The sequence below is a fragment of the Equus caballus genome, chromosome 17, assembly GCF_041296265.1.
Source record: "Equus caballus isolate H_3958 breed thoroughbred chromosome 17, TB-T2T, whole genome shotgun sequence".
In the NCBI taxonomy this organism is placed as follows: Eukaryota; Metazoa; Chordata; class Mammalia; order Perissodactyla; family Equidae; genus Equus; species Equus caballus.
Genome location: NC_091700.1, coordinates 101089969 through 101114423, shown reverse-complemented (window position 1 = coordinate 101114423; position 24455 = coordinate 101089969). Strand labels below are relative to the sequence as shown.

At 55.6% G+C, this 24455-nt stretch overlaps 1 protein-coding gene across 3 annotated transcripts in view; it reads left to right on the top strand.

Annotated features, from left to right (window-relative positions):
- Positions 1-24455, top strand: part of RASA3 (RAS p21 protein activator 3) — an 89567-nt gene that overhangs the window by 16935 nt on the left and 48177 nt on the right. The window contains exons 2-3 of one of the 3 annotated variants that reach the window (XM_023621904.2): positions 483-691; positions 14254-14371. The exons of 1 other annotated variant lie outside the window; for it this stretch is intronic. In XM_023621904.2, the coding sequence (XP_023477672.1) occupies positions 658-691; positions 14254-14371 (152 nt within the window). In that variant the 5' untranslated portion in view covers positions 483-657. The remainder of the gene's footprint in view (positions 1-482; positions 692-14253; positions 14372-24455) is intronic. One more of the 3 variants, XM_023621903.2, reaches the window with a different exon arrangement.

Below are 24455 nucleotides of genomic sequence, written 5' to 3'. Positions count from 1 at the left end.
TAAGTCATCCCAGCCCCCTGTCCTCGTGCATCATCCCAGTTCCCAGTCCTTGTGCATCAGCCCAGCCCCCCATCCTTGTGCATCAGCCCAGCCCCTGGCCCTGTCTCTTTGCGTGTCCTAGCCCACCCTGTTGGCGTCTGATCCCAGGCTGAGGGAAGGGTCTCCTTCCTGCTAAGGTTCCTCTTTGAAACCGTTTGCACTGAGAGCTGAGCCTGTTCCTGAGCTGCCTTCATCTCTGCTGCTCCTCTGGGAGAGAAGGCTGCTGGGCCCACCTGGAGGTGGGAGAGGAGGGATCTGCAGCCAGCAGGAAGAGCTGGCATGCCCATCATCCCCTCCTGAATTCTTCCCCCTCCACCCAGGGCTCTCTGAGGGGGGTCCCCACAGCAGCAGCATCACCTGGGAGCTTGCTGATGTAGATGTTCAATGCCACTCCAGACCTATGGAATTAGTCACTCTGATAACCTGGTGGCCTTTGCTTCCAGGGGTTCTGTGCAGCAGAAGTCTGAGGACCCCTGGTCCAGAGCTACGTGCCCTCCAGCTGAGCTGAGGATCTAGCCGCACTGCCTGCCTGGTCATCGTGGACAGTGTTCCTCGTGACGTGCTGTGCTCCAGCTCTGTGGAGAGGGGCCCTGGCTTTCCTGGGTGAAACCCTCCCCCATGGCCAGCTTCCTTCTGGCGCCCGTGAGGCGAGGTGAGGAGCTGGCTGCGCAGCTCAGGGAGAAGCCCCTCTGGCTGCTGTGCCAACGCCCTCAGATGGAAGGTTCTGTTCCCCTGTCTGTGTTGCTGTTGCCAAATTGGTCTGATGACATACCATACAGACTGCCTGATGTGCTCTAGTCTGGGGTGCAGGTGGGGCGGTGGGGCCAGAGCTGACGGGGAGGTTGGTCAGTGCCATGTACCTGGCCACACAGGCTGTAGCTGCTGTTTGATTTGTTTCCACTAAAAGCCCTGCTCCTGCCTGTTCTTGGAATTAGATGGTAGGGTGGGCTCCTGCCCCTCCAACAGCGTGCAGGAGGCATTTTCAGAGGGCGCATTCTGTTCTGAATTACTGCTGCTGTGCGTCATCACCCCAGCCGCGACTCGGGACTTGAGGAGCCCCTGGAAGCACTCGTTTTGCTCGAATTGCCATCAGGGAGGACCCTAATTATGACCTTGTGTGGAGGTTTTACATACCCTGCTGTTACATTTGCGGTTCTTTGAACAGCTTGTGTGGGTAGAGGCTATTTTGGAAAGAGGGATTGTCATGAGTGTAATTGAAAATATGGAGCCTTTTCATGGCTGCTGTGCGTGGGGCATGTGGGTGGGGCTGCCGGCCCATTTATGGCTTCAATAAATTGCTGTTCTGCATTGTCATTTTAATTTTGTTACCTCGAGCAGCCCTGAGTGATGACAGGTGTCACCCGATGTCTTTGCAGGGTCTCAGTGTGGAGGCGTAGGGACTGTCCCACGTCCAGGGTCTCAGGGCCAGAATCTCTCAGATCAGTCCCACTGGCTGGATTCATAGTCCCCATCAAGCCTGAGCCAGGGGTGAGCTTGTTAGTGTTCAAAGGACTGTGTCCTACACTGAGGCCCCATCCAGACCCCCTTGGGGTTAGGGGGCTAAATGACCCAACAGTGGGTCATCCCGCCCTCTCCTGGGCACAGGCTAACGTGATAGCCCTCACAGCCCACTGACCACCTTGTGGTGGCAGAGACTCATGCTTGGACATGCTCTGTGTGCTCACGCACATACGTGCCAGCCCCCAACCCCGAGGGGAAGCCACGGGGACTGGCGCCTGCTGCAGTGCCCCCGACCCTGAGGGGAAGCCGTGGGGGCCATCTGGGCGGTTGTCCTCTAGCTGCTGCACATGGTGGTCCCCTGGGGAGCTCTGAAACAGCACCTGTGCCTGGTCCACCCACCAAGGACCTGATCCCAGCTCGGACTCAGGCGCTGGCACTTTGAAAGCCCCAGGGGGAGGGGAAAGGAGGAGACAGTGAGGGATGTGACGGGGGAGGGGCTTCGCTGTGCTGCCCTCCCTCCTCCCCGGGGCTCTGCTCTGAGCGTCTCCGGCCTAGATGCTCCTGACTCTTGTCCCCTGAGGGCTGCCGGCAACTTCTGCCCCAGGTCATGGCATGCCATGTGTGTGTGCACATGTGCGTGTGTGTGTACAAAAGAAATATTTTCACTGAGGAAGATTTGGGGAATATAGAGAAACAGAGTTAGAATGTGAAGAGTCATGACCCCACATCGGCAAAGCCCCAGACATTCCCTTCCTGCAACAGCTGCACTGTTGCCTCGTTGTGGGGCTCAGACATGGGGCACACGGACGGGCGCCTGCCACCAGGATGCTCCATGTGAATAACCACTCGTGCTCAGAGCCATCCCTCCTGTGCTTAAGGCTGGGGGTCCCCCTTTGTCCATGAGCACCCCCTCCCTGGCATGTGGGGCCGGCCACCATCTCTACTTGAGAAGCTGGATCGGCATGTGCAGGCCTGAGGGCCGGCCTCAGTGTCTACGAGGATGCTCGGGCCCTGGTGCTGTGCTGCGCTGGCCAGGCACTGCCCTCGCTCCTTGCCATGGCCTCCTCTTTCTGAGCTGTGTTAAATTATGTGCATCTGTGTTTGCTGCCATCCTGTCGTCTGGGGTACCTCTCTGTGATCAGTCAGACACTCACTGTGATAATTTGGTGGAAGCAGATTTTATGGAAAGATGAGGATTTACTACAGAGATGTTTGGGGAGGTTCAGAATAATTCGAGGGGCACAGCTGTTGGGATTGTGGGAGGGCTGACGCCCCGTGGACCCCAGCCCCCGGAGCGAGGGCGTGTCCCCGCAGCCCAGTGCCCCGTGAGTCTGCGCCCTCAGAGATGTCACTCTTGCCCTGTCCCAGCACCAGGGAGTCTCCCTGGAGATGACAGTGACTGCCCTGGTCACCGTCTCGGGTCTGGGTGGGGGTTGAGCAGGAATAAAAGTCCAGCGCTGCTGTTGCTGAGTCTGACTCTGTGAGTGTGCCAGGAGCCACGCTGGGCATTTCGCAGGCAGTCTTCTCCATTTTACTTACAGGGAAACTGAGGCTTAGAGAGGCACATACCTGATCTGAGGTGATGGCTGGAGGGCAGTTGGCCGGGCGCTGGGCCTGGGTAGAAGGCCCTGGTCGGGGGACCAGCTGGCTCTGCTCTGGGCAGCGCAGCAGTGATCTGTGCCTCTCGGATGGCACCATGGTTCCTTCTGCCTTCGCGGGACTGCCTGTCCTCTGAGCCCAACAGCCCGGAGCTTCCTGGGCGGGTTGGGCTCTGGTGGGCCAGGCGCCCTTTGATCTGGGAGCAGAGCCCATGAGGGGCAGTCGCTGCCACAGGGCCCTCCTGGAGGAGGTCCGAGGGGCCTGGCCGGTGGTGAGGAGGAGCCCGGCCTGGACAGCACAGAAGCGGCGTCACCAGCTCGGCGTGGCATGAGGGGCAGAAGCTCAGAGAGCAGATCAGGAGGAGGACTCCTGTCACAAGAGGCAGGATCCCACCAGGCCGGCTGCTGACTGCAGAGTGCGGGGAGACCTGGAGGTGCGTGGGGTGCTGGGCTGGCCGGGGGAGGCCCTCCTCTTTGGTCAGTAGGTGGGATGGTCACCAGTTTCACACATACAGTGATTATCATGTCCTGTGTTTCTGGTTCAGACCACCGTGCACACTATTTGGAACATTCCCTCTGCACTGTGCCCCCACCTTCCTGACCTACTCCACGCTTTGCCCTCTGACCTCACGGCCTTTGTCCCCCATCTCCCTGGCTGGCCTGACCTCTGCCCTCTCTGTTCCTCTTTGCTCCCTGGTCCTCCCGACCTGGCCATCGGGGGCTGCCTCCCTCATCAGTGTTCTGGCCAGAAGGGGCCGGCAGACAGTCCCGGTGACTCCAAGGACTTCTCATTTCTTAGGCATAACGGTGGAAATTAGGATTAGGGATTTTCTATGAATTTAGTTTATTTTGATTCACAGAAAATGGTGGATTTGCCCTTGGTTGAATAAGAAGCAGACAGTCTAGACCAGCCAAAGGCTGAGATTCCAGGAACTAAAAATAGAAGTGGTGGGAAAGAACAGTGTCTGGAGGAAAAGAACGGAGAAGAAGCCACAGTGCGCGGGTGTCCACACACCTAGGGAGAGCGGCAGACGCTGGCAGAGCTGTGGTGGGGGGTGAGGTGGAGGTGCAGCCAGGTGACACGGACTTTCCCTTAGACTTCTGTTTGTTAATCAAGCAGGATGCACTCTAAGTGGGCAGAGGATAGTTTAAATTTAAATTTCAATAAATTAAAGAATAAATGTGGAATTTTGAATGTTGGCTAATTGGCTGTAGCTAGAGTTTAAGCCAGAAAAGTTATTCAGAAGGTAAAAGAGCTGGGTGGATGCCTTGTGTCTGAGCCAGTGTATGGAAGTGTGATTGTAGATAATACATGTGTAACATAGATTATAACAAAAGTGATGAACTCGTTAGCTGAGCGGGGCTTTACTGCATATCTAGCATCTCCTAGCCGATACAGTCACTTTTAAATGTTAAGCAGGATATTCTTAGGTTCCTAATAGACAAAGAATATCAGCAAGATTACAGAAGCAGATGAAAATGTATATGGGAGCCTAGTTTGTGATAAAGATGGCATTTTAGTTCACTGGGGAAAGAGAGGTATGTTTATAAAATGGAGTTGGCTTAATTGGTGTCTTGAGAAAAATTACATCCTAACTCACCATATAAACCAAATTCCATGGGGATTAAAGGTTACAGTGTGAAAAAATAAAACGAAAGTATCAGGAACATTCTGAGAATATTGTGAATAACCTCTGGAACGTGGGAGAACTTCCTGAGTGATCAGTGAACTAAAGGCCGAAGAGGAAAAGATAATGGATTTGATTATATAAAAATGGAAAATTTCTGTGTGGCAAGGACACTGAATGACAGAGGGCCTACTGGAAGGCAGGTGTGTGCCTCCATGACCCGCTGGGACAGCCCTGGGACAGCCAGTTCCCAGAGGCAAAATGAGCGACAGACCAGCCCCCAGAGGCCAAACCGGTGAGGGACCAGCCCCCAGAGGCCAAACAGGCGATGGGCCAGCCTCCAGAGGCCAGCCTGGCGATGGATCAGCCCGGAGAAGCCAGCCCGGCGACAGACCAGCCCCTAGAGCACAAGGCCATGAAGAGCCGGCAGCTTGTCCCCAGGCCCGCACCACTATCACGGTCTGGATCTGTCTGTGGAAACCCCGCAGGTTTCATGTGAGCGGACGTTTGTCAGAGTTCCAGGGCACGGCAGCGACATTTCTCACCTCTTGAGTAGCTCTGCTCCTGTCCCCAGAGGGATAAGATGCTGAGGCCTGGAGGGTCCGAGTGCTAGGCTGCGGGCAGCCGCAACGGCTGAACTCAGCCTCATAGGGTGTTTGCAGGCAGCGATTGGGGGAGCACGTCTGTGTGGGTGCTGCTGTCCTGCGGACACTGTGTCCCTCCTATGAAGGACTGGGGCCAGCCCAGAGGTGGTGACAGAGCCATCACATGGTGGAGAGAAACAGCAGGTCCAAGTCATAGCAGTGTGGTCCTGTGCAGTAAGCAAGTTTGGAACCCCTTCCATCCAGCCATCCAGTTCTTCCCGGTGTCTCGTGAGCCCGCGGAGAAGATCCGTATGTGCAGGGCGCAGTCAGCACTGGCGGTGGCTCAGGGTGTTGGGCTGGCAAAGGAAGGGACAGTAGTCACGTTTCCCACGTAGACTGACTTGTTACAATGAAGATATGTTTCTTTTGTAATTAAAAATAAAGAAAAAATAGAATTTCTTTATAAAACTCATTTATTTTAAACGTAGAGCTTTCTAAAAGGGACTGTGAATATCATCCACTTACTGTGGATTGTGTGCCTACTGTGTGCCCAGAAATGGAATGGATAAGTTTGTAGCATCTGCCACAGTTTGGACCCAGCTGGTCCAGGAGTTAAACAGAAAACATTTGATCAATAAAATAATTAAAGCAACAGTTCAGCAGGTGAATATGGGGCATCTCTCATCTGCAGGGACCCAGACTCGAGTGGGAGGCAGACGGCCCAGCTGGGGCTTGTGAGTGCGTTTCTAATTTAGGGTAAATAAAATGAGCATTTATTCACAAAGCTCTGAATTATATACTATGTTTCATTTTGCATTTAAACTTAGTTTTCAGAAATTGCCTTTATTATTATACATGATAAATTGACTCAGTGTTTGATATAAAAGGAAGGAATCGTTGACAAGAGAGACATAACACCTAGACTTTTTAAAAATAAGTCTCAGATGCTGTTAAATCTGTGAGCATTTCTGTTTAATTATAAACATAACACCTGCTCTGTAGACATTTTGGGAAACCTAGTTCTGAGTTTTCAAGAATGAGAAAAAAGTGACTACTCCCCCAAAAAGGCCACTATCAGCGCTTGGTGCCAGCTGTCCCTTCTTGATGGCCTCCCCTCCACCCTCGCTCTTTGTGGGGAGGTGCACAGTGTGCACACGCATCCTCATTACGTGTTACATGCGCACTGTGTGTGCAGAGGGCATGTCCTTCACAACATCATCCCCTGATGCTCTGGCACGCCACTCAGCGTGTGACCTTCTTCACAGGGGTCACCTGGGCTGCTGCGTTGTCATCCAGTGGCCCGACTTCCACCTGCCTGCACCTGGCCCGTGCCTTTCGCCCCTCAGGACCTTGTGACCCCAAGCCGTGGTCTGGCCCGGAGGCCCTAGCGGCTGGCTTCACTCTGCTCTCGGCCCAGTGTTGGCCCAAGGCGCCCTCCCTGTTGGAATCTCCCATTGTCGAACGTTTGTTTCCTTTTTTTCTGCCAACGTAAATATTGTTGTAATAAACACTGACCATTCATAAATCTTTGTTTTACGGATTATTTCCTTAGGAGTCCTAGATATTGATTTATTTGTGGCCTTTAAAAACTATTTTTTTTTTTGAGGAAGTTTAGCCCTGAGCTAACTGCCGCCAATCTCCTCTTTTTGCTGAGGAAGACTGGCCCTGAGCTAACATCCATGCCCATCTTCCTCTACTTTATATGTGGGACGCCTATCACAGCATGGTGTGCCAAGCAGTGCCGTGTCTGCCCCTGGGATCCAAACTGGTGAACCCCAGGCCACCGAAGCAGAATGTGCAAACTTAACCACTGCGCCACTGGGCCGGCCCCTAAAAACTATTTTTAAGAGATTGGGAAGAAATGATAGCCAGGTGTAAGGGGGCAGAGGAGCCATCTGCAGCCAAGGGGCACGGCTGCCATTTTCCTGAGCACCGTGTGGCTCTGACTTGGGGGCCACACCCTCAAGCTGCAGGCCAGTGGCCCCGTGGACGTGAATTTCCATTTGGTCAGCCTTGGTCCCTTGATGTGCTGGTGGCTTTTCTTGGAGGTGGGAGACCCGTGGGGAGGTTCCCTGTCCCCATGTGGGAGGCTGGGGCTCCCAGGGCTGCTCCGCACTTGCCTGAGGGGCTCCAAGCCTCTTTCCCCCCACCCCCACCCCAGGCGCCCCTCAAAGCCGGGGTTGCTCTGAAAATTTGGGGTGAAGAGCTTCAGAAGGTGCCTACGGGGCTGCCTCACCAGCAGTGTCCCCTGCGCTCTGAGAGCCTGCTGAGTCGTGAGCTCGCTCGCCTGGCTGGTGTGGCAGGGTGACAACACGTGGCACAGGTGTGTCAGATGGCTGGTGGCTCGCTGGGGACGAGGCTGGGAGCCCATGGGGGCTCAGGCCGAGGACCTCCAGTGGGGGCCATTCTCCCAACCCTCCACCCAAGAGAGCTGGTACTGTCCTTCCCATCTTCGTCCTCTGTGGGTGGGAGGCCCATTGATGAGGCCGGCCGGGTGGGCTCTCCCTGGGGGTTTGGGCCGTGGGGCCAGGCAGAACTGGTCAGGGCAGTGGCCTCAGAGTGGGGGAGGCTGCCTCTGCTGAGCTCGTGGTTTGCTGGTGTTTATGTATTAGGACCGAAGAGGAGGCACATCGCACCCAAGCCAAGCCCCACAGACAGTCTCTTCCACTTAGAGTCTGATCTCTCTCGGGCTGCCTTTCATGTAATAAATAAGGAAAGAAAAACCAAAGTCGTAATTTTGAGGTTTCCTCCTGTTCTAAAATTGCCATTTAGACTCAGTCCAGGGCCAGTGCAGGCTGTCGGCGTGAGGGTCTCCGTCAGAGATGGCGGATCAGAGATGGTTTTCGTGGCTGGGTCACTGGTGTGGCCCATCGCGGGGGCTCGTTCTCATCCCTGATGATCAGGGTCAGGTGAAGAGGCTGTTTCTGCTGGTAGGAGTCACAGGTGAAAACGGCCAGAGGCCAGGCCTTCCCGCGGGCTCGGCCTGCACTGGCTCATTGGTCTGGGTGGCACCTTGCGGGAGGGTGCTCTGCAGTGGACACGTTGGGGGGCCATGGCTCCATGGGCCCATCTAGAGGTCTGGCTCATGTGGCAGGCGGCCAAGGGGTGGAGCTGCCTCAGTGGTTCCGTGTGCGTGGATGCCTGCGGTTCCCGGGGAGGATGCGTCTCTGGAGCAAACCCTGCTGCTTGGGACTCTGGGGCGCTTGTTGGTGCCTTTGAGCCTCATGCTTCATCCTCGCGCTTTAATGAGACAAGAACTTCCCTGGAGGAGGATGGTGGCCAAGGCGGCTCCCAGAGTGTCCTCTTAGACCCAAAGGCCAGTGGACACAGGCGCACGTCCTGCAAAGGGTCCTGTCGCATCCAAGGGCCAGTGACCTGCTTCTCCTTCTGCTGGGTCACCACAGTGGTGACTTCCGTGCCCATGAGTTGTCTGGGAGGACGTGGTGCTGGCCTGGCTCTGATAGGTGGGGATTCTGGGCTGGAGCTGCTCGTGAGCCTGGCTGTGCTCCCTGCCATGGGCCTCGAGAACCCACGGCAGCACCTTCCATGGGAGCCGGCCCGTCTGCTGATCTTTCTTTCGCCGTGCGCTTGTTGCGTGTGATCTCAGCTTTGGTTGCTCAGGGGTCCCGGGCCTCCCAGACCCTGCAAGGACACACGCACGGCTCCCGAGGGGGCTCCGTGTCTTGGCCTGGAAAGGAGAGCAGTCGGTGCACTGCTTGTGCTCCAATGGCGGCTGCATGAGGGCCCGAGAGAGGGTAGCCATCATCACCTGCTGGGCTGCAGGGCCTGGTGCTTCAGAAGATGCAGTGCCGTGTCAGGAAGCCTCAAGAATCGCAGTCTGTTTCCACAAGGAGGTCAGTGCCTCAGCACACGCTGGCCCTCGCGGGCTCAGGTTCACTTCAGAGTGTGGCCACAGTGGGGATGGCCAACTCGGCCTGTCCAGAAACACACATGGCATCCCGACCAAGATGCTGCCTGCAGTGCTGAGCACCAGACGTGCGGGTTCCAATCCTTCGTCTTCCTCCACCGCTGGCACCTGGGCCTTGGTTCCCCATCTGGGAAATGGGTGCTGAAGGGGCTGAGGTGGCGTCTGCATGGTCACAGCCAGCCTCGTGGGCGTCCTGCTGTGTCTGCTGATAGAGTGAAATGAAAGGTGGAGTCAGGACATCGCCATTTACAGCCCCTACGGATTAATGGACCTGCTCACTTTAATGAGGCACAGAGTAGGCAGAACTGTATGTTGTGGAGTTCCAAAGGGCGCTGGGCTCTGGGTGGGAACGACGGCATTGGTCTGGGAAGGGTGTGCGAACGTCCCGGAGTGCTGGAGTATTCTGCATCTGGGTCTGGGTGCTGCTCACACTGCTGTGCACATGTTAAATCGAGTCGTAGTTACCAAGTCCATGCGTGCTGGGGTGTAATGTTTGCATGTTTGCATATGTGCCACCACAGAATATACAAATAAAAAACAGTAAATGAGGGGCCGGCCTGGTGGCACAGCGGTTAAGTTTGCATGCTCCGCTTTGGTGGCCTGGGGTTCATGGGTTCAGATCCTGGGCACAGACGTACACACTGCTTATCAAGCTGTGCTGTGGCAGCATCCCACATGTAAAGTAGAGGAAGATGGGCACGAATGTTAGCTCAGGGCCAGTCTTCCTCAAAAATAAATAAATAAATAAATAAATAAATAAATTGAAATGTAAAACCCCAAAACAGTGTGTCTTGGTCCCCTTTCTTGCTCCAGGGAAGGCCCTCCAGCGGAATGAGGCGCTGCTGCAGTGAACAGTCATGCTGAACACCCGCTGCCTCCGTTGGTGTCCTGAGAACCATCTTTTCTTTTTTTTAAAACCGTGGTGAAATGATGTAACATGAACTCACCATTTTAGCCATTGTAAAGTTACGATTCAGTGGCATTTAGTGGATTTGCATGTTGTGTAACCACCACCTCTCTCTAGCTCTGAACCCTTTAGTCACCCAGGAGAACACTCCATGCTCCCAAGGAACCGGCTCAGCCCTGACCCCAAGCTCTGCGCAGTAGACTGCGTTCCCGCATGCAAGGACATGGGCTGTTTCCACCCTCTGGCTCTGTGAATGGCGCTGTTAGGAACGTACGTGTGCACAGTTGTTTGAAACCTGTTTCCAGTTCTCTTGAGTCTGTCCCTGGGGTGGAGTCACTGGGTCAGGTGGTGACTCTGTCAGGTTTTGGGGAACCGCCACACTGCCTTCCACAGAGGCCGTCCCATTTTCCATCCCCACCAACAGTGTGCCGATGCCCCCATTTCTCCACATCCTCACCAAAACTTGCTATTTTCCTTTTTAACAAAAAGTTCTGGCTGTCCTTGTGGTGTCCCTGCAGGTGCACACAGGCGTCCTTACCTGTGGTTCTCGGGAACCACAATGGCTTTTGGGTTGAAGCCTTTGTTTTCCTTGCCCACCGCCTGATCCCTGTACTTGGAGATCAGGGTTTGCTGTGTCAGTGCTGTTATGTGACTGTTTTGTGAGCGCTGCCTTTACTTCTGTTAGTAAATTAGGCATTCAGAGGTATCAGGTACCACATTTGCTGTCTGCATCAAATCTGCCGCCAGACGCTTATGGTTGGTGAACAGTATGCATTTTGGAGATGTGGTAAACGGGAGGAAGAGTCACGAAATGATTACTGATTTGGCTCTTAGAATGAAACCAGAGTCTGCTCTCCTTTTACCTTGTTGTCATTTATTCATTCAACAAATCATTCAGCACCAGCTGTATCCCAGGACAGTTCTCCCTTCTCATGTGAGCATCTCCACATGAGAGAAAAGAAAATGCTTTTCTTCTGAGAGTGACAGGAAGGCCTCATGTGTGCAGCCAGGAAGGGAAGCGCCTCCAGCCTTCAGCATAAGTAACCAGTGTGGAGAAACAGTGCTGTGTTCTGAGTCTGGTTGAGAAGAAACAACCCTGAGAGCTGGGGCGTCCACCCCGCTCTGCTGTGGGCTCCGAGCAGAGACTTGGCGTACCTCGTTACTCTCAGTCCTCTTGGTCCAGGCGGGGTCCCCACTTTAAGGACTGGGCAGATGGCATGGCCCAGGGTGAGGGGCTGGCTGCAGCTCCTAACCCTCCTGGTCTGCGTGGCTCATTCATGCTGGCTCTGGTCGCCTTGCTGGCTCTCTGTCGCCATCGTCATAGCAACAGGCTGTTTCTGTGACAGTCCAGATCAGGGGCAGGAGGGATGTGGACCAGACTGCACTCACACCAGCACGAGATAACTCTGCATTTCCACATTTCTAAGTGTTGTTCAGAGAAGGCTCCTCTCTCTTCTGCCCTAAGAGAAGGGTTGGCTACCACTGCTTGTGTTCTGAGGTTCTTTGGAGAATAAACAGGATCAAAATCCCAGTTCTGTATTTTCCACCAACGACTGTCTCCCTCAGGCTTTCAAAAGGTTTTCTTCTTGTAATAAACACAGGAACTTGCAGCTAAATATCTCATTCATTGCAAAAAAATTCCAAGGGAAATATGGGAAGCCCTAATTCACATCATAAAGGTGTCAGCTGGGAAGTCGGGCTGGTTTCAAGGTTGAAGATTTGTGAATGCTGCAGGAGGGATCAGTTCCAGAAACTAAGCAGGAAAATCCGAGGGCCACGTGGACTTGGCGCCTGTGCTATGGCTGCACTTTCAGGTCAGCTTGTGGCAGGAGCAGCAGCCGGGAGACTTCATCTCTGTGCCCTTGTGCCTCACCCCCCCGGAAGTCCCTGGGGCCATGTCGCTCCCTATGGCGCCTGTGGATTCCTCGTGCTCCCAGTGTCTGTGTGCATGTGCATATATGACCTGCCACATCTGCCAGAGCCTTCAGAAAGTCTGTTTTTTGACATTTAGCAGCTGATTGAAGCCTGGTGCAGTTCACATGCCTCCTACCAGGCAGGCCGTGTTTTCATGGGCTCAACTCATGTGGAAATGGCATGTTCTCGGGGCATGGAGGTGTTTTAGGGATAACAGTGGCTATGGGAAAACATTCATCTGTTATCTCTTCTTCACCAACTGATAGTCGTTGACAATTCCTTGATGATTCCCAAAGGAAAACTTCTGGAGCCTTTTGAATTAGAAGAGTCTCAGGGCCAGAATCCTTGGACAGCTGGTGTGTTCTCATGCTTTTACAGTTGGGGAAACTGAGGCCCAAAGAAGCAGGTCTCGTGTCCTGTCCTGTGCAGGAAATGACCACAAACACAGATTACAACTGGTGCTGTTAGAAATCCTAAAAGCACTCTGGTGCGTCAGAAATAAGATTTATTGGCACAGAAAACGTCCACCCAGTTATTGAACAACTTCTATTGCTTTCCACTCTGTTCTCAAGTAATAACGTTAATGGAAAGTTACAAAGGAAAAGCTTCAGACAAGTCAAGTTTTCTCTGCCCTTTGGAGGTGCCGGTTTGCACACTGGCATCTTTGCACATGAGCTCAGTCCCCGGGGGAGATACATGTGTGTCTTTGTTGGGTTTTGCACAAGAAGGTGTGGCCACACCCGTGGCTTGACGCTGGGCCTTCAGCACTGAGCTCTGAAGAGGGAGTTCCGAGAACTGTGGCTCTGGTTTTGGTTTGGTTTCTGTTTTCTTTTCAGTTTTAATGAGAATGAGGCAGTTGGGCCCTGAGGTGTGTTGACAGGTGGGTGTGGGCCTGGCTGTGTTGGCCAGGTGCTGGTGCTCAGGCCTGTCCTCGCCCAGCACTGTATCCGGTGCCTGCAGACACCCAGGGCCGGGCGTCTCCAGAACTGAAATGACCAGGAGGCACGACGGCCTCAATGTTCTAAGGGTTTGAGGCATTCTTTCCACAGAATGGACTTCACCAAGGCATCATTCATCCCTGCTCACTCCCAGTTCACGAGCAGGCAGCTCTCTGGACCTCCCTGCCTGCTCCCAGCCTCTGGCAGAGGAGGCCCACAGTGTGGTTTGACAAGAATCTCTAGACAGACCCCCAGTCACATGTGGAGTTGTGACATCGTGGGCATTTCCTACAGGACCAGCCAGGCCCTCTTCTCCAAATGTGCTTCACTGCTCCCTCGGGCTTCTGTGCTGTGAAGGGGCTTGTGGGAGGGAAATGGTCATCTGGAGCAGGTGGCTTCTTCTGACTTTTCCTGACTGGCGAATCACTCTGTATTTTAAGCAGCTGGAGTTCATAGTTTACTTTTGTCGATAAAAAAGAGTCCTTCTCCTTAATTATTGCTGTAACTTTGACTTAATACTGTCAAGTTAAATTCAAAATAAAAAGGGACCCCTGGGATGGATGGATAAAGAAACTGTGGTTCATCCACACGATGGAATATCATTCAGCCTTGAGGAGGAAGGACATTCTCACACATGCCACTGCATGGATGGAGCTTGGGGGACATTGTGTTGAGTGAAATAACGGTCACAGAAGGACAAATGCTGTGGGATCCCACTGCTGTGAGGTCCCTAGAGCCGTCGCATCCACAGAAAGTAGATGGTGAGGCTGGGGGCTGGGGGAGGGGGTTCATGTTTCGTGGGGACAGTTTCAGTTTGGGAAGATGAGAAAGTTCTGGAGATGGATGGAGGAAATGGTTGCACAACAGTGTGAATGTGCTTAATACATTGCCTGTGCACTTACACCTGGCTGAGATGATAAATTCTAATTATATGCATCTTACCATAATTTAAACATTAAAAAAAGTTAAAGGGACTGGTGTGGTAAAGAGAACAAACAGTCCTCGATTCCCAGCCAGTGGAGCCTGGTCCACACTGGTCTCGTGGTTAGTGTGTCACCTCCCACTTTTCAGTATAGGTGAGATTCCCACAGTGTTTGGCTGTGTCCCAGAAAGCCTGGCCTCCAGGAGCCGTGAGCACACACAGATGCGAGCAGGTGCGCGGCTGTGAGGTGTACCCATGCTGGAAGGGTCTGTGACGAGTGTGGAGATGGAACAATCCTGCACGGAGCTGATGTATACTTATGTTTGCTTTTCAGGGGAAGCCAAAAACCTCCCCAGCTACCCGGGGCCAAACAAGATGCGGGACTGCTACTGCACCGTGAACCTGGACCAGGAGGAGGTTTTCAGGACCAAGATCGTGGAGAAGTCACTCTGGTATTGTCCGCTGTTGCTTTGTTTATGCTAATGCTTCTTCCGTGTGGAAAGTGTGCCACACATGGGTGTCGTCCTGTGTTCCGTGTCACTCAGCTCGGGTGGGGACCAGTATTCATGTGGCTCTGCGTCTGGGGCAGTTACCGCCTGAGCCCCTGTCCTCCGTGCTGCACTGATGTCCCTGAATGCTCCTATGCCCAGGACTGAAGGGGACCAGGCCCACAGTGTGACTGCTGGTTTGCTCCTGGAGATGCGGTTGAGTTCTTTCTGATTAGAGATGAGCTGCAAAGTGTGTTCAACAACAAGAAGAACAGACAGAGGATTCTGAGAGGATAAATGTTTGGAAAGCTTTTTTTTACTACCTTCCTATAAATCTTTGTAAAGGGGCCTGCCTGCAAGGGCGTGGAGGTAGGAGACCAGAGAACCTTCACTGATGGAGTTTGAGGAAGAGAGGGAGGTCCAGTGAGAAAGAGCAGCACTTCACAGGTCTGAGGATGGAGAAGTTCACTGTGTAATAAACACATCAGTGCTTCTCCACCTCAGCTTCCCTAAGCATCACATGAGGGCTTGTTTACAGGGATGTCTAGGGTGGGGCTGCAGTTTGCATTTCTAACAAGCTCCTGGAACCACACCCCAAGGGTAGGAAGTGAGGGCACCTGAAAGTCACAGCAGTTGACCTAGGGCACAGGGTGAGAGACCAGAAACGCATGGTGAGGTGGCAGGACGTCCGCAGTGCAGAGCGTCAGCAGGTTGGGTGGGGCAAGTGGTTTGTAGTCCAGGTGAACACCGAAGCCTACAGTGGGGTCCTGAGTGAGCTGTTTACAGTGAGGTGGTTAATGGAGCAAAGAACCCCTGTGCAGCCAGCAACGCTGCCTTGGGGCTGAGAGTTGTGGGTCGTGCAGGTCGATCCAGACAGCTCTCATGGTCGAGAACACTTTCAGCAGATGGAATACATCCTTGCATCTTGCTGCTTCTGAGTGGGACAGACAGCATGTTCTGATGACTTAACAAGTTTAGTTTCTGGAACACGGTTCAGGCGCTCCTGCCCTGAGACCGGGCAGTGGTGTGTTTCCTTCTCTATCAGCCCCATTGCCGCCAAGCCCACAGGGTTGCCCCCAAGGCCAAGTGGTTATGGTGCTTTTGTTACTTTAACACATTCTCCAGATCCTGCAAGATAATCTGTTGAAGAAAAATGGGAAGACTGAGGAGTTTGTCAGGAGTCAAGTCTGGCTTTGGGGTGGATGGTGAAGGTGACGGCAGGATGAGGATGTCACTGTCAGCTCCAGGGTTGTTTCCGTAAGCCTAACGCGAGGAAAATCCTTTCTCTGCTTAAATAGTCGATGTCAGGGGCTTGAGGATCATAAACATGGAGAATCAATCAGTGTCTGTGAGGCTAGCTCTCCCCAAACCTGCTGATGGGGGTCTCTGGGAGGGCTATCTATTTGGGAGCCTCTGTTTTAGGTGAGGGTGAGAAATGGGGACCGTTGTCTTCAAAGTATGTCAGACAAACTTCAAAGTGGAAGTCACGGTTTCTGGTTTTGGTGGCACTGGAGAACGTGCTTCAGGAGCAGGAAGGGGAGGCTGAGCGCTCCAAAGATGATGATGCAGTAACACGGTCGTTTCTGGGAAACCAGCCGCCTGGGATGCACCCAGATCCACGTGGAAGCCCCAAGGTGCCGTCAGGAGGCCAGTGGACTCCGGTGCGTGCACTGAGGTCACGCTCTCCACTGCCACAGCTGCTCGCCTTCGCCTACAGGCGGTTTTCATGAGTTCGGTTATTTTTGTTAACTTACTCACTTTTATTAACTCACGCGGTGAATATTCATCGAGAGCTTATCTAACGCCCCAGACAAGGACAGAGGTGCTGTAAGCAGGAAATTAAAGCGGGCAGACAAGAGGGAGACAATCTTCACAGTGACTCCCAGAGCCCAGGACACGGGCGTCTGTCCGCCGAGCGTCGAGGGGAGCCCGCCGTCAAGGGGAGCCCACTCTCGGGGCGGCGCGCACGCGCCTCCGTGCCGCAGGCAGACCTGCCGCCCTTGCTCGCCTCGCATCCGCGTCAGCCAGAGCAGAGCCAGTCCTCTCTCCGGTCCGGTCTCAGGATTCCGCGCGGGACTGCAGAGTCTTGAGCTCAGAGAAGAAGACGCAAAGGGAGGCGGGAAACGCGGCGTCACGCTTTCGCCAGGAGAAGCGGGAGGCGGCCATGCTGGAGGCCAGCGACATCACCGCGAGCAGGCGGGCGGGTGACAACGGGGCGTCTGAAGGAGCGGGAGATCCAGAAGACACGGGTGAGGGGAAGCGCCGGGGCGCCGGGCGGACCAGACCTGCTGGAGGGATTCCCGCTGGAGGGAGGCATCGCAAACCGAAGGTCCACGTGCCGCAGCCCGAGACTGACGGCGAGCGCGGGAGTGCGGAGACACCGTGGCTCAGGGCGAGCGAGGCCGGCGGGACGAGGGCTCCTTCAGATGCGACGACGCGCCGGAGCGGCTTGACGGCGCTGAGGGCGGAGGAGCCTGGGAGCCGGGAGGACCGCCTGGACCGGCCACCCACGGGCAACTGCCAGCCCGCCCACCCGGAGCTGAGCGTTGCCTTCGAGGCAGCGTCTTCTGTCCGCCCGCTGCGGGGGCTCCGGCTTGCGGAGCACGGCCTCCCGCCCGTTGTGGGGGCGCCCGCTGTGGGAGGCACGGGCTTCGGGAGCGTGGCCTCCCTGCTGCTGTGGAGGCGCTGGCTGTGGAGGGCGCTGACTTCCGGAGCACGGCTTCCCGCCCGTTGTGGGGGCGCCGGCTTCTGGGAGCGGCGTCGTGTCCCCCAGTCTCCTTCAGCCCAGGCTTGTCCGCGAGGGTCAAGCGTTCGTTGGCGAAGTCGCTGTGGAGAATGACGAGCCGCGTCTGGTCGCTGCGTCCAAGAGCGGTAGAGCTCGGCGGCCGGGCGGGCGCGGCCCGGCCCGTCTAGGGGACGCCCGCTCGGCGGGAACCCCGGCGGCCTCTGGGGGGGGTCACCTTGAGCGCGCTGCCCGAGCCCGCGGCAGAGGGGACCGGGGCCCGGCTCGTGGTCCTCAGAGCTGGGGGCCGGTCCTCGGAGAAGCCGAGTGACAGGCCGTGTCCCAGGAGGGCCCCAGTGTTTAGGAAGCGGGCTGCGCCAGTGGCGGCCCGGAGCAGCGCCCGCGGCGTCGCTGCGCTCCTTTGTGCCGGTAGTGGGATCGCGGCGGCACTTTTGCTCATTTTTTTTTTTTACGTGAAATTAGGCAGTAAAACCACTGCCTTCCAGAGCTAAGTGAGGAGCCGCTGGCTCGTCGCACGGTGTCAACATGGGTGTAATTACAGACTCCCAAGTTCTGTTCTCGCCGAGAATGTTCCGGAATGAGGGTTCTCAGGGCCGCAGGCGCGGCCTCCGACTGGGAATCGGGAGGAGCACGTGGGTCTGTGACCTAGGAGTCCTAGGGCGACTTGCGCAGAATGGGACGGCCGTGTGTGGGGACGCCTGAGCTGAGCCAGACCCCAGGGGGGGAGAAGCTGTACGGGGCGCGCAGGGGAGCACCAGGGGGACAAGCGGCAGGCGGGGGGAAGCTGTACTGGGGGGAGCGGCGGGGGAGGAAGCTGTATGCAGGGGGGAGGGGGGAGCGGCAGGGGGAGAAGCAGTACCAGGGGCGGGGGGGGGGGGGGCGGGGGGGGCCGGGGTACCGGTAGCAGCAGGGGGAGAAGCTGTACTGGGGGGGCGGGGAGAAGCAGTACCGGGGGCGGGGGGTGGGTACAGGTAGTAGCAGGGGGAGAAGCTGTACGGGGGGCGGGGGGTACCGGTAGCAGCAGGGGGAGAAGCTGTACTGGGGGCGGAGGGAGGGGAGCAGCGCGGGGAGAAGCTGTTGGGGCTCCAATGGGAGGAGGAAGACTGGTTCGGGAGTGCAGACTTAGGTTTCTCAGGGATTTTTAATAAAAACAAAGTTGTTGACTAAAAAACGCCAACTTTGAAATCACGAGACAACAGAAGTAACATTTCTTTCCCGGTATCTACTTTGCTGTTTCATTCTCAAGTTAAAGCTTTAAGAAGAAATTCCTTTCGCCGTGAAGGAGGCCTCAGGCCTGGATGTTGCACGCCCCTCGAGTGGGTGGACGCGTCCCCAGGGTCCTGGGCTCCCCGGCCGGAGACCCCTCGCGGAGCCACCGCGCTTCCCGCTGGGCCGCGTCCCCGCTGGCGCCCTGTTCGGGAACCAGGCCCGGCCGCCGGGCAGACATGTGTCACCCCGTCCTGCCCCTCCTGGCTCTCCCGCGTCTGGGTGGGGCTGCTCGGTGGTGGAAGGGGCCTCCGTGTCATCCGCGTAGGGGGCGTTGGGATTTGCGGCAGGTCTCCTGCATGAGGACTCACTTCCAGGGTGGAGACTCCGAGCGTTGGTCCTGTGCCTTCCAGTTGCCCAGGCGCTGGCTCCTCGGGTTGCCTTTATCGGCGGGAGGGCCCTGGAGCTCCAGGCTGCGTGGGTGGGCGGCCAGTCCCAGTTTAGGATCCATGAGCGTCTTCTCTGGGTCCAGGGTGGCCGGCGGCGGTCTGAGCGTCCCCTCCCTGCCATTGGGCTTCAATCCTGCCCCAGTTTCCTCTGAACCACAGGAGGCTGCCTGGTGCCAGAGTGTGAGGATTCCCTTAGAATGCCAGGGGAAAGCTCGTGGACAGTGAGCACTGGTTTGCTCTTATTGCACAAGCATTGAGCATTGGCAGCACGTGGCGGATGGCCTCAGGCCCCATTGGGGCCATCATCGTGGTGCCAGCTGGCCGGGTGCATGCAGGACGCTGGACAGAGAGGCTGTGGGTCGGCGCACAGCTGCATGTCCCTGTGTGGGAGGGGGCCAGCACCTTCACACCCTCCTGCCCTGTCTACTCTCTCTGAGCAGAGGGTCAGCATGGTTCCTTCCCTTTCTCCTCGTGGAACTGTGGGCCTGCAGCTTCTGGGACAGCAGGATGCCGCCGTTACTGGGTTTTCCCCCAGTGAGGTAGAACCCCTCGTCCGTAGGAGGGCATTAAAGCATCCCCATGGGCTGTTGCCATGCCCCACCCCTGGACTACCCCCTGACAGTCTGTCCGGGTCTGGGCCTTTCTGGGGTTTGCAGTCTGATACATTCCTGTGTTGCCATGGCCACCGTATAACTATGCTTCTCTCGAGGATGTTTGTTTCAGTCACTTCCAAAAACATCACTGGACCTTGAAAGACCAGTCTGATCCTAATTTGGACTTGAGGAATGCAGTTTCTATGTGGGGAACTTAAGGAGTGAGAGAACAGACGGCTGTGGGATGGGATTTGGCATGTCACGAGCCACATGCAGTGGAGTGAGTCTGCACAGTGTCCGTGGACCCCACCATCACCTTGTGGGGAACATCTTGGAGATGGGGAAATTGAATCTCGGAGAGGTGATGTAGCTGTGGGCCTGGGAGCTGGGTCAGGCTGGGAGGACAGGCTGCAGGGCACCTACTGTGGTGTCCGCAGCTCCGGTTCCTGCACAGAAGTCCAGTCTGGGTCACAGGGCTCTGGGGAGAGCATCGCAGTTCCTGAGCACAGTTCCTAGTCTGTCCCGGGCCTGCCCCCGAGCCTCCGCGCGTGTCCCCCAGACCTGGCAGCGGCCACCATGGGCCCATCAGAGATTCACGGTCAGTGAGCACCCCGCAGAACCATCTTGTGCTGGCCCCCGAAGTGAGACTGTCTCACCGGTGACACTGCCTGGGTGACGCTACACAGAGGCAGGCAGGACATTCTGTCCTAGGGTTTGGACGGGAACTGAGGGCTGGCCTGAGTCTCCTCCTGGGTGGGTTCACTGATCCTCAGTCCCTGACTCAGACCTGCAGAACGCCACACACCCATGTGCCTTTATCTCGCCCTTGTGACCGAATGGCTGTGTACCCTGGGGAGGCCTCTAGCGAGTCAGCCCGTGGCGGAGGGTCAGCAGGTGGCTGGGGGTCTTGTTCCTCAAGATGTGGTGCTACCGGAAGCAGGAAAGTTCCTCAGATGAAAAGCTGCTCTGGGATTTTAAAATTGCCTTTTGAGGATGTGGGGACAAATTTGGGAGAAACTAGAAAGGTTTTCCTCTTGGATCACCTGCAGGTGGCTGCTTTTCCGAGGGGCCGAGGGGCGAATGGGCGAATGGGCCGAGGGCAGCACCAGCCCTGCAGACTGCGGACCAGCAGCCCGGGGTGGAGCCTGCTCTGAGTTCTCCTACCAACACTGGAATGTGGTGTTTGGTTTGTTGAGATTTAACCCAGCGTTTGGTTAGTGGTTTGACCACACGTACACCTTATTAGCCCAGCTCAGGTGTGCAGAGAAGGCAGGCACCCTTCCTGGAAAAGCCGCCCACCTACCGGGCTTCCAGGCCACCTGGCTCTCGAAGGGGGCCTTGCATCCCTCTGGGAGCTTGGAGCCACTGCCTCTGGACACTCACTGGCCCTTGGTGGTGTCTTTCCCTGTAGCAGAGCGACAGCCCAGACTCTGAGGCACAGAGACAGTCCTAAGAATAGGCTGCTCTTGGAGGGCTCCGTGTGGGGCTCCTTGTTCATGGGCGAGTGGCGTCTCTGTCCACCTGGACTCTGGAGTGGTCTCCTCACCCTCCTCCCTCGCCCGTATGTTGGGAAGCTGACACAGGCGTTTGCGACACAGACATGAAAGGGGAAAACCAGGCCGGCTGCTGTCTCCTGAGCAGATGGGGCAAGGGGGGGAGCAGTGTGGGATGGGGAGTGGGATGGAGAGGGGAGGGGAGCGAGGGTGTTAGGGGAAGTGATGACTCAGGGAGTGACTCACAGGGAGGTGGAGGTTTCTCCAGGTCCCTAGGAGGCCCATGTTGAACCTCTGGCTGCACATCTGTGCTCTGGGTGGAGGAGGCGGGAGGTAGGGGGGAGGCGGTGCAGATGTCCCCTGTCAATGTGGCCTCAAGGTGAGGGCATCTCCTGCAGGCAGATTTTCTCTCTTCCCGAGGGGGGCTCACTGGATCCCAGAATCTTCCTTCATCTTCTCCCATAATTACCAAGGGAGGAGGCTGGCTTGGAGGCGCATCTGCCATGCTGTGATTTCCTCTGTCACATGAGACAAGTCCTCAGGCTGCGTTGTTTATTTGGAAAGGGGGCTCTGGAGCCCTCAGGCTGCACGTGTGGCTGACTGCAGGAGTCAGCCTGCTGCTGACCACGCTGACCATGGGCTCTGCGGGACCAACCCCAGGCTAAGCCGCTAATGGGAAGGGATGGTCAGGCCAGGTAGCCCCTGAGACCCCAAAAGAAGACACTACCTCCAAGGCACTGGAGATGGTGGGCAGTAGCTCCCCCTGCCCCCAAGGACCCGCCCTTTCCTTTTTTTTTGGAAACATGATCCCAACTCTGCTGCCCACACAGAGACAAAGACCTACGTTTCCGTTGACCAGAAGGAGGGCGGCGTCTGCACCACCCCAGTGGGGCCTGTCTGTGGACCCCGGTGGGTGCTGGCCTGGAGCGGGGCATTCGTCCACCTCTCTGTCTGCAGGGCTGGAGGGGGGGCCCACCTACCCATGATTGGACCCCACGCTCTTCTGGTGGAGCACATGCCCGGTGATGACAGATACTGTTACCAAATTTGCGGTGTTTCTAGTTAAAGAAGATACTCCTTATGTGTGTGCATTAGTTGTCTTTTAATTTGCAGCACGAACGTAGTGGATTAATATCCCAAACGTGAAAAGATGGGCATTTCAACAGAAAATGAGGCAGAAATCTCATACTGCTGGGAGAGGCACTCAGCCTGACCAGTACCTTAAATTTTTCCAGTGAAAGCGGTGGATGTTGTGCCATCTATTTAGTGAAGCGTGTGAATGTCGGTGAGGTCAGTGTTGGTGGGCATGGGGTGTTTCTGTCCCCATTTCTGGGGGGTCACGTGCATTATGCACCAGAGCCTTTGACGGTGGGGGGCCCTTCCATCAGGTGAGCCCCTGGGAGGACCGTTATCCTAAGGGGCCCATTATCCTAAGGGGATAGCCGGGCAGAGACTCTTTGCCCTGAGAAGCTGGGAGGGGGCAGGGTCATGGCGGCCTCGGTCATGGTGGGGGGGAGGGGGCAGCAGTTGTGGTCACTGCAGCCTCGGGGTTGTGTGGCCACTAACTTTTTATTTACTTATTTGGAAAGTAGTTGATGGCATGAGGTTGAAGGAAAAAGATGACTGTATGTCAGGATATATACTGTAATCCCTCTTTCATTTAGAAAACGTGCCTTCATCTGTGTCTATTTCTACTCCGTATTAAGAGTATCCGATATCTTTAGAGAAAAAAACCTCTAGGACCAACCACCCTAGAAAGTTAATTCTGTTTTTTGCTTTCTGACATTTTTATGTATTTTTCATATTTTGGTTTTTTAAAAATAGCTTTACTGAGATATAATTCACATACCATATAATTTACCCACTTAACACATGCAATCGCATGGTTTTTAGTATATGTGGAGTTGTGCAGCCATCACCACAGTCAATCTTAGAACATTTTCATCTCCCCAAAAAGAAACCTGTTCCCTCTCACCACCCCTTCCCACCAGCACCCACCCTGGCCCCTCGGCCACAGATCCACTTTCTGTCTGTGGATTTGTGTTCGTGTGGGTGGAACCATGTGCTCTTTGGCCTTTGGTGTCTGTTTCTTTCCCTTCACGGTGTCCCAGACCCATCCATGTTGTGGTGTCAGGGCTTCATTCCTCTTAGGGCTGAGCTGCGTTCCCTTGTGCTGCCATGGCGCTGTTAGCTGTGGGTGCCTCGGTGTTTCCGCATCTCGGTTGTCGTGCACGACGCTGTGAACCTGCAGCTACAAGACATTGCTGGACATGTGTCCACTTCGCGGGTGTGTTCCTGGGAGCGGGGCTGTTGGCCATGTGGCGACTTTTCCCGTATGAAGCGCCGCACGGGTCCGCACTTCCCTCGGGGCGTGGACCCAGCATCTCTGCCTGCTCACGAAGTGAGTTGCTGTTGGCTCTTTGGTTCCAGCCCTCCAGCGGGTCTGATTTTGGTTTCACGATGTAAAATCCTCAATGAATTTTCGTTCTTAAAAAGAAAAGCAATTTCTTCTTTTTAGTTAAAACGAAAGGGAGTGTTCTTTTCCACAAACGTGTCCTTTTTGGAAGCAAACAAAATTCAGATCGTAAAGGAGTGAAAGAAAGAGAAATTCTAAAATTTACATGTAAGTTAATTATGAATCAACTTCCTGTGGAACGTCTTCCTGGGGTGCATGTGCTGAATTGGGGAAGGGTGGGCTCAGGCAATGGGGAGATGACACCTTCATGGTAAAGGCCCGAGACCTTGGCAGTCAGGGCTGCTCCGTGTCTGCGCCACCCCCTTTGTGGGCGTGTCCTCGCCTCCAGAATCCATGGACATGGCCCCTCGGCTTGGCTCTGCCGTGGAGGGTGCCCTGGGTGCAGAGCCCCTCTGTCCCTGTGGCACCTGAGACAGAGCGTCGTCTAGCGGACGGTGAGTGGTGCTCTGGGGTGTGGGTGAAATTCGGTGTCCCTGAAGAGAATCAATGTGCCACCGTGAGGAGGGTGAAGGCGGTGTCTGACCTCACAGCTCTTTGCTAGAGGCTGTGCAGGTGTGGAGTCAAGGGTTCCCGGTTCATGACTCATCACCCCAAAGAGGGCTCAGGGGCTTGCCAGGCAGACCTGTCGCCTAACATCCTCTCCAGGTGATTCTGATTTGCAGCCTGAGAGTGAAAACAGTTCCCCGTGGAGAGAAAAGAGACAGAGCCCCACTTCCCAGGATGGGGGCCCGGGCGTGGGCACAGGGTGTTGGGGTCCAGGTTTGTGTATGGTGCCCATTTCCAAGGCATTCCCTAGAAACATCTGTTGCAGGAAGCTCCAAAGTGCGGCTGGGCCTTGGGACGTAGTTCTGGTTTTGCATGATGGTGGCTTCAGGCTATCTCTTGGGACACCAGGAGAGGTGGCAGCTGCCAGCTTCTGTCTACCCTCTGAACCTTGGGATAGCAGGCCCTCCCACCCTGGACATAGGTGCTATCTCAGTGGGCCTGGGCTGAGGCCGCTGTGCAGGGCTCCCTAGTCACTGGAGCGACCCCCACTTTCGGTTGCTTTCCTGGCTCTCATCTCGTCCCACTTGGTTCTGGTCCTTCCG